We start from the raw sequence: 17,599 nt of genomic DNA on the forward strand, positions 1-17,599 counted from the left end.
ATCAAGACGGTGATAATCTACCATGACTTCGAACCTATAAAGGCATAGACCATTGTTTTGAGCTTATTGGATGGATGTTGATACAAAAGAAATTGACCTAGTTCAATTTTGTAGTGAATTATCTGGCCCTAGTTAAGGATTGACTAAAGTGTACTTACATCGCTGATTTTCTCTCGGTTGTAGTAAAGACTGGAGCATATCTGAAACGAGAGAAGAAATGGAGCAAATAATGGTAAATAAAAAAAAAAACGCCCCATTATATTTAGTCCAAAGTAAGATTTGGAGTGAGATTTGTTGTCAACAGTTAATGAAAATTAAAATATAAGCGTTTAAAATACACCAACGCTGACAGATTAGATATAAACCGAACAAATCAAAGAATTAAAAATTCAAAATCTCTGAATTCACTTTTCTTCTAATGGATTTTGAAAATTTTTAGAGAGTGAAAAAGTTGATGCCAAAGGCATTAGCGGTACTTAGAATTTCACTGCATAGTTAATAGTGATCGATATTATTTTTCTTGTGTTTCTAATTTTCTTTTTTCTTTTTATTACTTAAATGCGATTTACGTCTTGCGTCTAATTCAAATGAAACTTCATTTCAAGCAAAAGCTTAAGCAAGCAAGCAAGCAAGCAAGCAATTGTGTTTTACAAGCCCGCACAGATAGGTAACACTATACGAGCTATTTTTGCTGCTAAATTTGAAAGACTGAACCTTGCAAAATTATTGAAAATGCGACTTTTGGTTTCAAGGTGGTAATGTAGATTAAGATCAGGCGAGCCGTGAGCTCTGTCTGCCATTTAGAAAAAAAAAAAAGACAAACGTTTATTATTCTATTGCTGTCATATTTTACGACTCTGTCATCACTGTCATCGTTGTCTTCAAGATTAAACTTTTATAGACATTAATGCTTTGAGAAGTTATACGTGACATTCAAAATTTATTCCACTTAGATAGGGAAGGAGATTGCCAATTTCCTGGTGGCGGAAATCTATCCAGTTGCTACGTACCACTCTCTATATTATTACATATACCTAATACACATTAGTGGTATAGTACATTCAGTCAAAAAAGTATCAGGAATGAATGATTTTTTCATGATTCCTAACTCTATTTTTTGTTTTTTTGTTGTTGTTGTTGTTAGACTGGCACAACTATTTTTCATTTTGGCGCGAAGTTCAAGTAGCATCTGTTATTTAAGATTATAGTGCTATATATCATATCTAGTGTGTATTGCGAATTTTATAATTGACAGAAAGATCGAACAAAGAGTTTATCTTAAATTTTGCTTCGCCAAAATTATTTCGTGTTCGGAGTCACTGAAAATGTTACAGAAGGCTTACGGTGAATCCATTTTATCGAAAACACGTGCTAATGAGTGGTACAAAGCGTTCAAAAGCAGTCAAGATGTTATGGAAGATTTGCCACGCTCTGCTAGGCTTTAAAGGTCTGTAACTGACGGTTTCCTTTGAATATCGCGGTGTTGTGCATTCGGAATTCTCGTCGGAAAGTTAAACGGTAAATAAATAATATAATTAAAGGGTTATACAGCGTTTAAGAGAGCAAATTCGAATAACAGGCCACAATTTTGGTTAGAAAATTCTTGGTTTTGGCACCACGATAATGCGCTTTCGCACAAGGCCCATTATTGTGAACGAATTTTGGACCAAAAACTCTGCATATACCTTCAAACAACCACCTTATTCACCAGATATGGCTCCAGCCGACTTTTTTCTTTTTCATAAACTCAAATTACCACTTCGTAGCACCCGTTTTCATTTGATAGAAGACATAAAGAAGAATTCGCGGCGAGAACTGAGCTCGATTCCGGAAAAAGTGTTTAAAAAATGTTTTGGTGATTGGATTGTTCGTTGGCGGAAGTGTATCGTTTCCGAAGGAGCATACTTTGAAGAAATAAAATAAATTTGTATGATTTACTAATATTTTGTGTATTGATTATATTGATCTTTCCCTAATACTTTCTTGACAGAGTAGAATGTATACTGTTTAGGCTGCGATGCTGGCTTGCTGTGAGACGACTGTTTTTTGTTTTTTTTTTACTTGGCGGGTGGAATTGCTCGGTACACTGACTGTCCGAATATTATCGTTCGTAATTTGAAAACTTATCTTGAAAATATTGTTAGTGGGATTTAGATATATGTCAATACGAGTAATCTTCTGTTCTATGACAGCTACCACTACATACATTTAGGTATTCAACAAACTTTTTTATACAATTTTTTTCGTAAACTGTATTTGTCGTCATACAACAAACTTTTTGTTTGATTGACAACCGTCTACATGCGCCTGGCCACAGCATCGCTCGATCGAATCAGAAGAAAGCTCTTCTTACAGCCGTGATACCGTCTGAGGGGATTAGTCAAGGGCTACATACAAGTTGTTCTTCTTGAAACTGATATGGTAGTATGGTAGAATGTTAGTATGGTAGAATGGTAGTATGGGAGTATGGTAGAATGGTAGTATGGTAGAATGGTAGTATGGTAAAATGGTACTTTACCGATGCAGCGTTCAAGCTATAGTCTCCAAGACTAGAGGTATTATGAGTGTTTATCGACCATTGCACAGGAAACTCAGTTTCCGAATTATGTTTGTAGGTATACGACAAAGGGAAGATCTTCCACCGAGCAGGTGATATTGCTCGGTAGACCGACGCTCCTAAGGTTGTTGTTCGGAACTTAAATATGCAAGCTTATCTTGAAAATGTCTTTAGCAAGCTTCAGGCTTGTGTCAAACATCTTGTGTTCTGTGATGGTTACCGCCACATGCTCTTTATGCTTTAAGTGTATATATGTACAGTTCTTTATTCGCGTTATTTAGAAACAAACTAATTAGGATAGTTTTATTAGTACTCTAAGACACTATCTGTTTTAATTTCTTTAAATGTTAATAATTTATGAGTTACGGAAACATTGCAGTATATCTCACGTATTTTTAAGAATTATCATGTAGCCTGTTGTGAAGCAAAGCTTTCGCTAAATATTGTCTAACTTTGTATACCCGATTCGCTTATATGACCCAAAGGTTTTGGTAATTGAAACAAGTTTTGAATTTTAATAATTTATTCAATTAATAAGTGTGTAATTTAAATCGTGTGAAATAATAAACGCATCACACTAGTGTGGTATGGTTCGTGTCTTAAGAAAGTATACAAATTCAAAAGATTATTCTTAAGTAAGGAAAGTGATACAAAAATATTTGATAGTAAATTAATAAATTAAAAGAAGTTACGCGCGATTATATTTTTTAATTTAATTAAATGGGTCGAGATGTTACAGGATCAACCTGATATCTGTAGAAATCGCTGGATGAAAAGATTAACATTTTAAATTATCATTAATAGGGTTTTTTTTCAAGAAAATGTGCAACAATCCACGTATTTCATTTGGTTTGAGAAATAAGAGCGTATTAATATTCTAAATTTAAATTTTTGAAATACATTAAAGATAGAGGATAAGACAGAATTCATTGAGTGATAAAAGAAAAAAAATGGCCAAAGAGAACGGTATCACTTTCCTCACACGTACAGATTATTTTAAGGAAAAAAGTTTCAATACTTATTTAACTATTGTATGGTACAAGATTTTTTGAAAATTTAAAAACGTTAAATGTAGTAATTATATTCAAACAACGTTTTTTATTCCCAATGTTAACCAAAAGTAGATGGTAGAATACATCTTATGTGTAAGAAATTAATGCAAGTAATTCAAATAATGTCATAAACAAAAGCTTAAAGTGAATATTGAGTAATTTGTTCTGATACATAACTAAAATGTTAAAAATACAACTTTTTTTAAGTAATGTCATGAAATTATAAAAATAATTTAAAATAAGTTCAAAAACTGTAAAATTAAAATTTAATTTTTAAAAATATGCCAAATCTGACAACGATACACAAACACACGTAAATCATAATTTTATATATGTACATCAAGGTTTTGGCAAAATTGAAAAAAAAAAAAACAAAAACTATAAACACTAGGCTAATAAATTAGGTATTTATATTATTTCATTGGCTTCAAAGACATCTCACTTAACATTAATTAAACATAAAAATTGTACAAATATACTGCATTTGTAAAATGTAAGTATTAATGTTTAATTTTTCAACACTTAAACAATTTTTTAAACACAAAGATACAGACTTCGATAAACTATATATTAGCAGCAAATAAAAGACATCAAGATTGTTAACAAACACTAAACAAATCGTTACAGTACAATTTACTTTAAAAAAAAAACTATGGCACACTAATTAAAAATAGTGAGGTAACATGCCCAGCGGTGGGATAAAGAATACGTAATATAATATTTAGTAATTCGTTTTAAACACTAAATACATAAAAGTGCGTAAAGTGTATATAGTTATTTATTTATTCGATTAATAATTTTAAAAAATTGCGCAAAAGCGTTCGTAAATTTCGACGACACCGAAAACGCTTAAAAATCACATCCACAACCCGAGACCTTGCCGTCTGAATTTCACATCTACCACCATGGGTATCACAATCAAAATCAAGTCAGTGACGGTCAGTTTTAGGTTTGCCAGCCTTCATCATTGCAGCGACGATGGGCCCGACGAGTAAATTAACCCACAGACACAGCCCACTGAGTTTCTCGACGGATCCTCTCAGTGGGTCGCGTTTCCGCGATCTGATGGTAGATTCTGCGAAGCACTACTCTTGCTAGGGTTCGTGTTAGTAACGTCGTCAAGTTTGAGCCCCGCGAGCTCACCTACTAGTTAACGTTATGCTGAAATAGCCTCTCAAGGCTATCAGCTTAGGTAGGAAAAAAAAAGTAGCGTGTTCGGACAGCCTCCGGATTGAGAGCCAAAGGCGAGTCGATTTAGCGATCCGCCAAGTCATGACGAAACGTTTTTCTCTGATCTGTGCCTCCAGCCCGAATGATCTTAGTACGCTATGTCTCGCAACTGCCAATCTACCGCTCTCCAAAGGAAGAGACGATAACTGACTGTGTCCTACATAAATAGCATTAATATGGCATTTTACGAAAAATGTACATATATGGAAAACCATATACTGTTTTTAAAGTCGCCAAAAATAATTAGTTTTTAGATTCCCTTATTGAAACACAACAACAGAGTGATATATTCACACTATACTTAAATTAAAATATCCGAAATAAGAGTTACAATTGTAAAAGCTGAAATTTAAAAGCGAACAATGTAGGTGCTTCGAACTATTAAGGGAATATCTGGGACGCGGTATCATTGTGTGGTTGGCACGAATATTTGTGCGTGAATGAACATCGAAAAAAAAAAATTACAAGCAAGAACTTCAAGATTTCTTTGTAATTTTCGATAGTGCAATTCGGTTTTCTTTTTGACTTCAATTCATTTGTCGATTAAAACACAGATCAAATCGAATTTCTCGTGTTTCTGGTATTTTAAAAGACAAAGCTTTTTTGCCTCGTCCGTCGTAAATAAACATGAATATTCTGCAAATCCGTGCATCAAGGTTGGCAAGCCTAATAATCGCTATTCCGATTTACACACATTTATACACATTTACTGTGATTCACTGCAAACGATTGAACACGACTAAAACTACTGACGTGAAATTTGATAATTGTAATACCCATAGTATCGCGATGGATGTTACAGTCAGACATCAGGGCGGTGTTAACTGCAGCTCACTTCCATAGCTTGAAATATTCTTTAATCGATTCTTTAGAAATAAGACTTTATTCCTTAGTCATGAGAATATTGATCAGTGCGTACTCGATACAAATTAGCGTGTTGCAGATAATAATATGTACTTTTAGGTTATTAAACTACCTTGCATTTTGATTTATATAAATAAAAGTAGACAGTAACATAAAAAAAAAATTGAGTCCTATTCTCAATTTTAAGACTCATTTGTCCTCCAATCCTAAAAATCCATAAAAAAAATCCCTAAAAAATCCCTAAAAAAAACCCTAAAAATCATATTGCATGATTGCTTCAAGGATGAACAGTTGACATGGCGGGCCCTACCGTTGCTACGCAAGTTTGACTGAGGTTTTCTCTTCATTAGACGAATTTATGCCTTCGTCGTTAAATCACTCGCAGAGTAACCTCTGGGTCTGCGGAGGGACTTCGGTTCCCTCTGTATTTTGTATCGCATGTTCCATGGGGAGTGCTCTGAGGAATGCTGCGGTAGGCAGCGGCTTGGCTCTGCCCCTGGCATTGCTGAAGTCCATGAGCGACGATAACCACTCACCATCAAGTGGACCGTATGCTCATCTGCCTACAGGGGCAATAAAAAAAAATAGTACGTGATCTCTTATTAAGACAATTTTAATACTAAATGTTACACTAGCGTTAAATCCGTAAATATACCGTGAACTTAGGCCTTTTGCAGAGAAAGTCTGATGATTTACGAGTCCTAATCGATATTCTTTTCTGATTCAAAGTATTCCGTTTTATTGAACGTAAATTGGAATCATTTAACATTTTTGCCGTGTCATGTTATACTGTGAGGCGCAGTTAACAACTTCCCTTCGGTTTGAGCTATACACAACATCAAAATCTTACTACACCAAAATAAAGATCCTGTGAGCGACTGTAGCATTATTTGCCGTGTCCCTTTACAGTCTACTGTGAACTGTCTAGTGTGAATGTCTTTCATTGAAAGGTGTTTACAATGCTTGTACAATTAAATATAAATATTTTTTTAGCTTGCATCACTATTACTTAAACAGTACATTAATATAAATATTTGAAATAGGCATATATTAACTTTGAAATAACATTGCTAATAGATTAGCAGATTATTAATAAAATCTACCTTTAGAAATGATGTTTAGGGTAAAATTTTATAAATTTAGATAGTGGATAAAAATAAGTGGAAGACATAATAACACCTATGAAGATCAATCATAGATGCTATTACGCCAATAAATTTTTTAAAGATGTGATTTGGGGATAATCGGTATAAAAGTTCCATTTTGTTTTCTCAATTTCATTCAAATCACATTTCGAAGACACTCGTAAACAATGCTACAAGTTACACACTCCGACTTAAGTGATGAAAGACGGCATCAGCTAGCGGTAAGCGGACATCGGAGCGTCGCTCACTTACACTAATAAAATAATGTAATATTTATAATAGAGTATAATAAAATGCGTTCTATTTCAACATCAGAGCAAAACTTCAATTTCATTGACACAGAATTTCGAACTTGTTATAAATCGGCACAAGCAAATAATGGGAGTGATTTATTAATGTAAATTGGCGGTTTACATAGTTATTCGTTCACGATTAATTAAATAATGACAAATGCTCAGACCTGACCTTGATATTTGAGGTCCAAGTCTTGCATTGCATAAAAGCTGTTCCGCCCTTCAGATCGCAACGTATCGCTATTTCGCGGCAGAAATAAGCTGGATGGGCACACCCGTGTGGGCTTAGAGTACGCCGTTCCGGGAGACTGCCCTTTCCCTGGTGAATCCTTTGTCTTTTACGGGACCCCCACGGGAAGAAATGGGAGATCCAATCCTAGGCCACAAAGCCAAGAGCCGCGGAACACTAGTGGCCATTTGTCCTTTTCATCTGCACATAATATTTAGCTTTGATGTTGAAATATCTATATAATACAATATGTGTTTGAATATTTACATATGTTTATGTGGTATTATTATAATAGTAATTATCTATATAAAATTATCTAAATATAAAAAGTTTTATAGGCACGAGAAATTTCATAATTAAATTGTGCAAAAAACTATGTAGTTAGTATATTTTGTCGCTATTTTTGTGCAATTATCGTAATCGTTTCTTGATTTAAAAATATACATATATAGTTTACAACGCGTTTTCGACGACAAGAAATTCGCACGTTCGTAAACATAATATGCATAAACGTAATATGCATAAATATGCATAAGATGCGTAATAAAATATTTAGTAATTTTATGCAGCTAAAATAGATGAAGTTAGATGTAATGTATTTAAATTTGTAATAAATTCAAAACATACTCGACCATTTAAATTTCTGTGCAAAATTATACATACATCAAGTAACACAATACAAACAATTGCTATTATTAATTTCTTTGCACGAGGGCGCGATCACTGTGACTTACAATATAATACCTACTATAATAAAATTACAAAAAAAAATTACAGATAACGTAGAAGAGAAAACAACTTGTCAATTTGAAGAACGATAACCTTAAACTGATTTAGTTAGTACATGTTAAACTTCTCAATTCCAATAAGAGTAAGTAATACCAGTGTTTGATTTTTTTAATGAAATTCGACAATGCTTATGGACAAGCCTATTAAAACTCATCCAATATTTACTTTTAACTTACTTACATTTGATTAAAGTTTATAAAACTTGAATTTAATTTGTTCTTTATTGCGATTTGTGCATTTTATATTGAAAACAGTTCAATAAGATACACATATTATGTGCCAATGTCCCTGAAAAAGTTAACATTTATATTATATTTTAATAGCCACAGCTCACGACTAACAATGTGAACAATTGATATTTTAACACAGATTACATGTTCAAGTGTTTAGTCAATACAGCTATTACAGCCCTCTGTACGAAATGACAAGACTGGACTTTTCGGCGGGAACGCGAGGAGTGAAGTTGTGTGTATTGTTTTATTTTGTCTATTTAGTGTTTCTTCAGGTTTAAATGCGTAATAACGGTGGTTTATTAACTGTGTAGTATCTGTGAAAGTGCACAAATGTGGGAAAATGAAACAATGTCCCTGAACGTAACTTCTCGGGATCTTTCAAAAAGTCCACTGAAAAAGTCTCAGTAAATGACCACCATTTTACTGAGATTATACTTCATCCCATATCATCTCATTTCATTTCATTTCGTTTTCATTTTATTTCATGCCATGTTTCATAATAATCAACTTCATTTCATTTCATAATACCATATTTCATTTAAAAAAGCCATCATTAAAATTAAAATAAGACTTGACCTAAAGGTCTTAGTTACCAGGTCATAAAATCCATTAAAAAAAAATAGTACAAGACTGTTTCTGTATGGGAAATGTCCAGAACATAATAAGCTAGGGTTGATGTACCACTGTAACGCAAAACTAATACGCTGTTCTGGGCAGTTTTTTTTTCTACCTAAGCTAAGGTCTTGAGAGGCTATGCCAGCGTTTCTAGGAATAATTTTTGGTTTAGTTCAAGGATGAGCAACACGCGGCCCGCCAAGCATCTCTAAAATTGATTTTATTTTATCGACTCTCTCTTTCTGTTCGTTTATCTGTTCTTTTCTTGTTTGTTTTTATCTTGTATTAAACTTTGTACATGAAATCTTTCCTTTTTTTAGTTATTTATTTATTATAAATAAAGTTTCGGAAATCTATATATATAAAAATGAATTGCTGTTCGTTAGTCTCGCTAAAACTCGAGAACGGCTGGACCGATTTTGGCTAATTTTGGTCTTGAATTATTTGTGGAAGTCCAGAAAAGGTTTAAAAGGTAGATACATATGAAAATGCTCAGAATTGAATAAAAATAATAATTTTGTTTTTCCTTTGATGTGTCCTCCGTCGGACGGATTCCTTTTGTTTGTTTTAAGTTTATTTTATACAAAGGCTTAGGTCTTTTATTTATCGATTGAGGCACTACGAAGTTTGCCGGGTAAGCTAGTTATTAAAAAGAGTTAATCTATGTGCGGTCCGCCAAAAAAAAATTTAAATTGGCCTATTGATTAAAAAGGTTGCTCACCCCTGGTTTAGTTCGATAATTGCGTGACATCACCACACAGCCCGGGCAGTAAATTGAAACGATAGAAGCAAATTGAAATCGCGAATGTCTCTAGTCGTTGCGTCGCTTGTGATGTTACGTAATGGGAATGTTTAAGCCTTTGTGCTATTCAAGCTAATGTTCGTGCTAAGCTGAAGCCGTATATAGCTTTTAGAGCTCAATTTTAATTAAACTTTATTCGTTTTAGAGTTATGTAGTTTCAAATGAGAAATACCGGCAATAATTAATAAATGGTTGCGCGTCCAAAACAATGTAGTTCTAAATTAGCCTGACTTGATGCAGTTTTATTAATTCCCATTGTATTTGCAGGTCCGTTATTGTAATCACTATTATATGCATTTCCCATAAGTTTTTTTAAAACTAGATATAGTTTTGATTTCAAACGACCCCTTCATATTTTTGCAACTTGATGTATACGACTGTTCGTTCTGAATAAACAAAAATGTTTTTAGTTTAAATAAAATTAGCAATATCCAATAACATAATTCAGCATATAATAGTAGATATCGACGCGTTTTTGCTATATTACGTAAAAGACCAAGCCGGGAAGCCGCAATTTACGTCCTTGGCTTTTTAAATGTATGGCGATTCATAGATAGCTGTTTGTCTAAACTTATCGTCTTTTTAGCAAATAAGGTCTCAATCGACGCTCCTTAGCATAAGTAAATAGCTGATTGTGCACAGAAAGAAAACATTAGCCAATTCCTGTTATTACATTCTACATAAACCATTAGCCAAAGGTTAAATATAGATTCACCCAAAAGAAATTCTATGACATCGCTAATAAAGAACATAATTTTGTATTTGTAATTTACATAATCAAAAATTAATATTAGTTTCTTAGAATTATCAAGTCTTGAATGTTGACTGTTTACGATCACAGCAAGAGTATAATTGTTATATCTAATAGGAATGTGCTTAGTATTACTAAGTGCCAGTTAATCTAATGTCTCTGGGCCATTGAGTAAAGATTCGTACATTTGTCGTCTTGAGTTCATGAATTGCCAATTTCGCTATTAAAAAGGCCCTCCGAATATGTAATTTTCAATTGAAATATGTACGTAATACTGATGGAAATAGCGTGAAATTATCTTCCTCGATTTTGACGAGCCTTGGACATAATTAAAAGTACTTTTACGGTTTAATGTCGTTTTTAATTGTCATTATGTGAGATCCCGAAAACTGTATAGTCGAAAGCTTAGATATAATGTGGCTGACGTAAAAACAGTGTTAATTATGGCCAAGATTCTTTATTGAAATTCAAATGACATTGAAGTTCAAACGTGTTGTAGTTTAGTGAAAAATATTGAAAAGTTAACTTCAGTATAATGTGTACGACCTTTATATGTGCCTGCATATTTTAACATGTTACTTTACAATATGCATATTGTTGAAATGTGGATCAATGAACGCGTAATCAAACAAATAAAATAACCTTAATTAAATAAAATGTTGCTTAAAGTAAAACAAAAAAACACAAAATAAATTAAGCCTAAATATCTAAAACAATTTTACGCAAACACTAGGATTAAATGAATCGTGAGAAGGTATTTATTTGAGCTAAGCTTGTATTTTTATAATATCAATACACCAAAGAACGTTAGTTAAATTGAGGCCATATCTCAGGGAAATACGCGATCAAATACAAAACAAATTATCTTTTTATAATCAGTCTAAAAGGCGTAATGTTTTAGGACATATTGATTTAGTTTCGAAATACAACGGAGAGTTCACTTGGTACTACAGTTCAATTAAAGATTTGAGCAGATCCGAAAAAACTAAACCACATATTTTTCTAAAATATTGAAGAATTTTAGCTACTTGCGTGTTCACGGGTACCGGCTTCTCAATAAAATCCGTTGTATACCAAAACCCATAATTTAAAATAACTAAGTGTAATATTACAATAAATTTAATTCACAGCCATAAAACAAATAAAGACTTATTAAAATGGTGGGGCAAACGCTCGAGTGCTCTGTGCAAGCAAAAACCTCATTACAATTCAATCGTTTTTATATGTTGCTGCTAATGTTAGCTTCAAAGAGACGTTTGTATGCATGCGCGCGTCAAGTTAATATAGTGTTTGTAATGCTCGCAGTGCTGAACGTTTGGCAAAAAAAAATTGGTTGTCTGTAGTCGGTTTACTGACGATAGTTAAACGTGACAACGTCATAAGAAAATACTGATGGAATGGTTTCATTTTTCAATTATCGCAATTATTATTGCTATAAACTATTGACACCACATTCACTTTTCACTGAACTTCATACTTGACGAAAACATGTACGCCTCAGAGCGAGGTAACGCCGCATGAGTCATGTTTTTTCGAGCGTGCAGCCGGCTCCATCGAATTATAAGACGTTGTCACGTCAAAACAATAAGCTTCCATTTAAACATTAAATATTATTCGTGTAAATGTAATTGGATTAAGCCAAAAAGCTAAGCCAAAGCCTATTTTTGGCACAGTTTTCGTTTTTGAGTATAAAAAATTATGTATTCGAACGTAAATCATAGCTACAATACAGTTCATTTTCTAGATTAAATGTAGCGCAAAGTTATTTTTAAAAGTGTAGTTGTGATCCTGTTTGTGTCATTCTTTGATTAAAATCCAATCATTGCTAAGCGAATAGGGCTTCAAAGAGTTGACATTAAAACCAATATAAGAGTCCAATATGTGAAAATGTATTTTTTTTATGTTTTTTAAATATTGTAAATTAAATTTTTTTTCAGTCTCAAGCTAATTTATAGGGATTAGTTAAATATATAATATCCTAATCAGTCTGATTGTAATTACGATAGACACGTTAAGGTCGACCTACGCTGTGACGTCATCTATACGACGTTGTTAAGTTAAAAATAATGTTTTTTTTAAATTTGGGCTATTGTGGTCGAATTTGATTTATGGTAAATACTGTAAATGTTCTTACTGTTGTCTAAGTATTACAAGTCGTTGTTATGATCAGAAATTTCAAACATAAAGCCGTTAAATTACTATTTAAAATCGTACTAACTCATCCGACCTTTAAAAAAAAAGTATTACATTAACCTTCATTATTCCCTGTCACATGAAAATTAATACCCTCGTCTCGTTACAAACAGACTGACAACACAACTTATACTAAAATCTAACAATCGATTGGTCCGTTCATAAAAATAAAACTCAAATAGCTTTTGAAAATCAATTTAGAGCGCTGCGAAGCTTCGAAGCTCAGTCAGGAACAGCGGAACGATTACATAAAGGCGAAATGCTTGAAGTATATTTTTGTTAAGAAAACGTACGAACGAACTACGATCGACGAAACGAGTCTTTGATAGAACAGCGCGTGTTACATGTGTGTACGTCGCGATCAGACGCAGAGGACGCGACCTGGAAACGTTCTCTTAAAGTCGAAGGCAGTAAGTAAGCGTGAGCAAAGGCGCGTTCATATGCGCGACATGACCATATAGCGCCCGTCGGAGAGCAGCTCCCGCGTGTCGGACGGCGAGCCCGGGCTCAGGCTGGGCGCCACGGACGGGGTCGAGTACGTGTCCTTGTTGAACTTGCCGAGCCGCCGGTCGCACTCCGACGTCACCGATACCTCCTCCTCCGCGATCTGCTCGAGCGGCATCTCCCGCAGAGCGTCGCCGTTCACCGCCAGAGCATTGACGAACCCGTGCGCGCGCTCGGGGGGCTGCGTGTACGTCTCGGAGGTCGCATCCGGCAGCACCTCGGTGGCGCGGGCTCGCCGCGCGTTCTTCGTGTGCATGCCGCCTGTCTCCGCGTCCCTCTCCAGCCGGTGCCCTGATCGTGACCTCGTTAGCTGTCTCTGCACATAGTCCTCTAGCGCCTCCTCCTCGCTCTTGGTGAGGTACTTGTGCAGAGCGATCAGAAATATCCCGATCCCAAGCGCGAACAAACCCGAGCAGACCAGCTCGTTGAACCAGCTGACGGAGCCGATACTACTCCAAGAGGTGACGTCGTCAGGCAACCATCCGCTGGCGACCAGGAAGACGCCGAGTACGAGGAAGACGACACCGAGGTGCAGCATGCCAACGGAGGAGACAACTTCATTTTCGGCGGCCCTGGTGTTCCGGTAGCGGCGCCTCTCCAAGCTGCCGGTGGAGCAGTGCGGGCTGGTGAGGCCGGACTCGGAGGACTGCAGCGAGTAGCGGCGCTCGCGAGCGCGCTGCTGCTCGGCGCGGCGCTTCCGCTCGCGGCGGATGGCGAGCGCGGAGTGTAGTCCCACCGCGTGCATCCTGCAAGCACGGGCACGGGTGAGTGGCGCGCCAGAGTTGGGGACAGCGGACGGGGAGCCCGACCCGTGCCCGTGCTCACACGCACTTACAGTACTAACGCTTCAATTCATTCGATCCCATTCAACCCATAATTTAGAACATCGAATAACATTTGCAGAATATAAACAAACGATCGGAGTAAATAAAGCGAAAACAAATCGTTATAAAATTATTCGGTTCAAAGTCGAATTCTTATAGAAGTTATTCTATCCAGGTGCTATTCGTTGGATAAATATTTTAATAAGTTTTCTCCGAGAACAGGAATAAATAATGTTGGTGTCGAATCATGACTCACGAACGGTGATTTAGTCTCGACGAGCGAACACGTCCTATGATGATTATGCCCCGTTACGGTAGGCATGCAAATATTCAGATAAACAAATACCAAATTTGCCGACGAAGATTCGTATTTCAAACATTACTAAACATTGCTCATATCTGAAAAGAGACAACCACGGACTTGCGAAACGTAATAAAAGCACAAAGCACACGGGAAACTAGCCTATTTACACTGGTAATAAAAAATAAACTGCCTACTTTAATCACTAACTAATAATGTCCCGTAAATTCTTAAATTTTAAGAAGTACCCGCGAATTCATTTGTTTACGGATCTTACACTAAATCCGCGTTAACAGAAGAATCACAGCGATGAAGCTCGCTGATCAGTTAATTACCGTGACGGATGAAGATAAGTCGCGAGCTGTCGAAGAAACGCCTCAGGAATCTCATTTACCCGACAATTCTTCAAACTGTTTATCTTCCAAGTGACGCGCTCCCGATAAATTATTCAAGGGCTCCCAGTTTGTTCGGGGCGGGTGGAAACGAAGCCTAATGGGGTAAACGCAAACACCCGTCGACCCTCGTGCGTAGATAAAGCGAGATATGGCGGTATTCCCAAAAATAACCTAACAAACAGCGCATGGCTGCATATTTTATAGCGGCATTGTTTAATAACATCCCGTCTTATGTCGTATCAGCAATCGGCAGAGCTAGCACACGGTTTTGAATCTAAGGCTTTATTTAAATGGATTTCGGCCTCAAGTCTCAGGGAACATTTACATTGTGATGAATAAATCAGGCTTCGGTTAATGCTTGACATGCTATATGAGTTTATTCAACGGTCGTCTGGTGTAGTGGAGTGACATGGCCACTGCACAAGGGGGTCGCCGGTTCGAATCCCGCCAAGGGAAGATATTTGTATGATAAATATAAAATGTATTTTCCAGCGTTATGGATGTATATTAAATATATGTATGTGTTTAATAAAAATCTTACATTTATTTCCGTTATCTGGTTGATACCTGTAACACAAGTTCTTTACGAGCTTAACACGGGACCAGTTAACGTGGCGTGATTGTTAGTAAATATTGTTAGTTAGTAAATAAAATTATTTACGAGTAATAATAAATAAATAGTATTATTCTATTTATTATTATCATGATCATATTACATCACATATTTATTTATCTAAATGCATGCACACATAATATACTAGGCGTGCATAAACGTTGAGAGCACGATTTTCTTTCCTTTTCAAGATCGTGTTTGGTAACTTCAAAAGGGGCTAAAGGCCACTTTTACACAGAGCCGTCTTGATTGACGCCTGACACTTATTAACCATCGAAGGTCTCTCATTTTACACTTTGAGAACTTTCGACAAACTCGAGATAATTTTGTTAATACCCCTCGAGTTTTATGTCACCCTGGTATCTTGTTACTTCATCTTCTCTTAGTTTTAGTTTAGGAATGTTATTTATTATTTCAAAGTTTATTTATTAATAATTAAATATTATTTCAAGCAAAAAAATAGGGATACATGTTTGGACTTATTAGTGAATCGGTTTTTATCACGATTCATCATTTTGAACCCTTTTCACGAGTACTGTGGTTTTGAGAGAATAAGATCGTAATGCGATTTTAAGATTGACTGACACATAGAATTCTATTTAATATAATATAAGAATTGAATTTCATAATATAATTTTTTATGAACTTTCCAATTAATGTGATCATAAATAAGTTTTTTTGTCAATTACTCACAAGTTAACAATTTGACAATTAGTCAATGAGAAGACGTAACCAGCGAAGGAGACAAAATATAGTTAACTAGCGACCCGCCCTCGCTTCGCTTCGGAAACATTAAAACACACATGAAACCAAAAAAAAAAAAAAAAAAATTTAAAAGAGTAGCCTATGTTCATCAGGGACAATGTCGGCTTCTAATGGAAAAAGAATTTTTCAAATCGGTCCAGTAGTTTCGGAGCCTATTCGAAACAAACAAACAAACAAATCTTTCCTCTTTATAATATTAGTATAGATATAGATATGAAGACGAGAAGTCAGTCCCAATCTCAGTGAGATCTATAACGGCTCAACAATAATAGATAGGGTGTGTCTGACCCTGCTTGACCTACACGTGAGACCTATCACAACAAGTTTAGATGACAAATGAACAAATTCCTTGCCTGGCCTAAAAATGGTTATTTTTCTTTATCAACCCGAGTGCGTCGGTCTGCGTTCGTAGCAAATATTTAGATGTAATCACGTCCCATTTCATTTGGAAATTACAGTCATAGCAAAAACGAAAAACTCAATTACTTATCCGAGATTAAAACCTTTTAGACGAACACACAGTACAATTGCGAAAGTTACCATGTCGCAGGCAACAATTGCTAAGTCGATAACTGGCAGGAGTCCAATAGTGCGCAGGGTTGGCAGCCAATGTAGTACTACAAAAGGAATGCTAATATAAGAATAGCTAGGCACCGCGGTTTCTCCTCCCTAAAATGCTAATCTAAAATTATGGAATATTTTCGGTAGCCAGTGGCTTGGCTCTGCCCCTGGCATTGCTGAAGTCCATGGGCGACAGTAACCACTCACCATAAGGTGGGCCGTATGCTCGTCTGCCTCTCTCTCTCTCTTCAATCGGTTTCTCATTGCTGAGGACCGTGACTCCGTAGCTGTCTCCATCGATCCCGTTCTGTAGCTTGGTGGAGTGCGTGGCTGACAGGTATTTTCAGTGATTTATCTTACTACACGGGCAATAAAAAAATTAAAAAAAGAACAAATTTGGTTACAGTGTTTTCCTTAATTTCCACGAGACATAATGTAAACTATTATACTTTTTATTTTTTAATCTCTTTTTTTTAAACTGTAATTGTCGAATCGAAATGTAAACGAAATAATTTACTGACAACAACAAATAATAGATGAAAACCGTAAAATTACCTTTAATTACATTTTGTAATTTTTCGAAAGAATTTCATTTTCGTCAATGTCGCCTTCCGTAAACCATCTTTGGTAAAGATTATGGCCTTGATGAAAAAATACATATTATTATAATACAAGTCCAGTTCACTTGCTCTTTGTTATTATTATTATTAATTGTATTATTTATTAGAATACGCAAGCAGAGGAATCAGCGGAGTACACGCAATTGCTGCCCATCCAATTTGTTATCATTTTTATGGCAGAAACTACTGCTAGAAACATTTCATTTAAGAGTGGCATCTCTTTATTTATCTATCCTATTACTACACATATTATGGTTGTGTTT

At 35.4% G+C, this 17,599-nt stretch overlaps 1 protein-coding gene across 2 annotated transcripts in view; it reads right to left on the bottom strand.

Moving 5' to 3' along the window:
* Window positions 1–17,599, bottom strand: part of LOC101746563 (uncharacterized) — a 65,324-nt gene that overhangs the window by 10,816 nt on the left and 36,909 nt on the right. The window contains exon 2 of one of the 2 annotated variants that reach the window (XM_062673475.1): window positions 159–200. In XM_062673475.1, coding sequence (XP_062529459.1) covers window positions 159–198 — 40 coding nt within the window. In that variant the 5' untranslated portion in view covers window positions 199–200. Of the gene's footprint in view, window positions 1–158; window positions 201–3,062; window positions 14,004–17,599 lie in introns of those variants that run through there. The other variant, XM_004926349.5, reaches the window with a different exon arrangement.

The sequence above is a fragment of the Bombyx mori genome, chromosome 17 (assembly GCF_030269925.1).
Source record: "Bombyx mori chromosome 17, ASM3026992v2".
Lineage (NCBI taxonomy): Eukaryota > Metazoa > Arthropoda > Insecta > Lepidoptera > Bombycidae > Bombyx > Bombyx mori.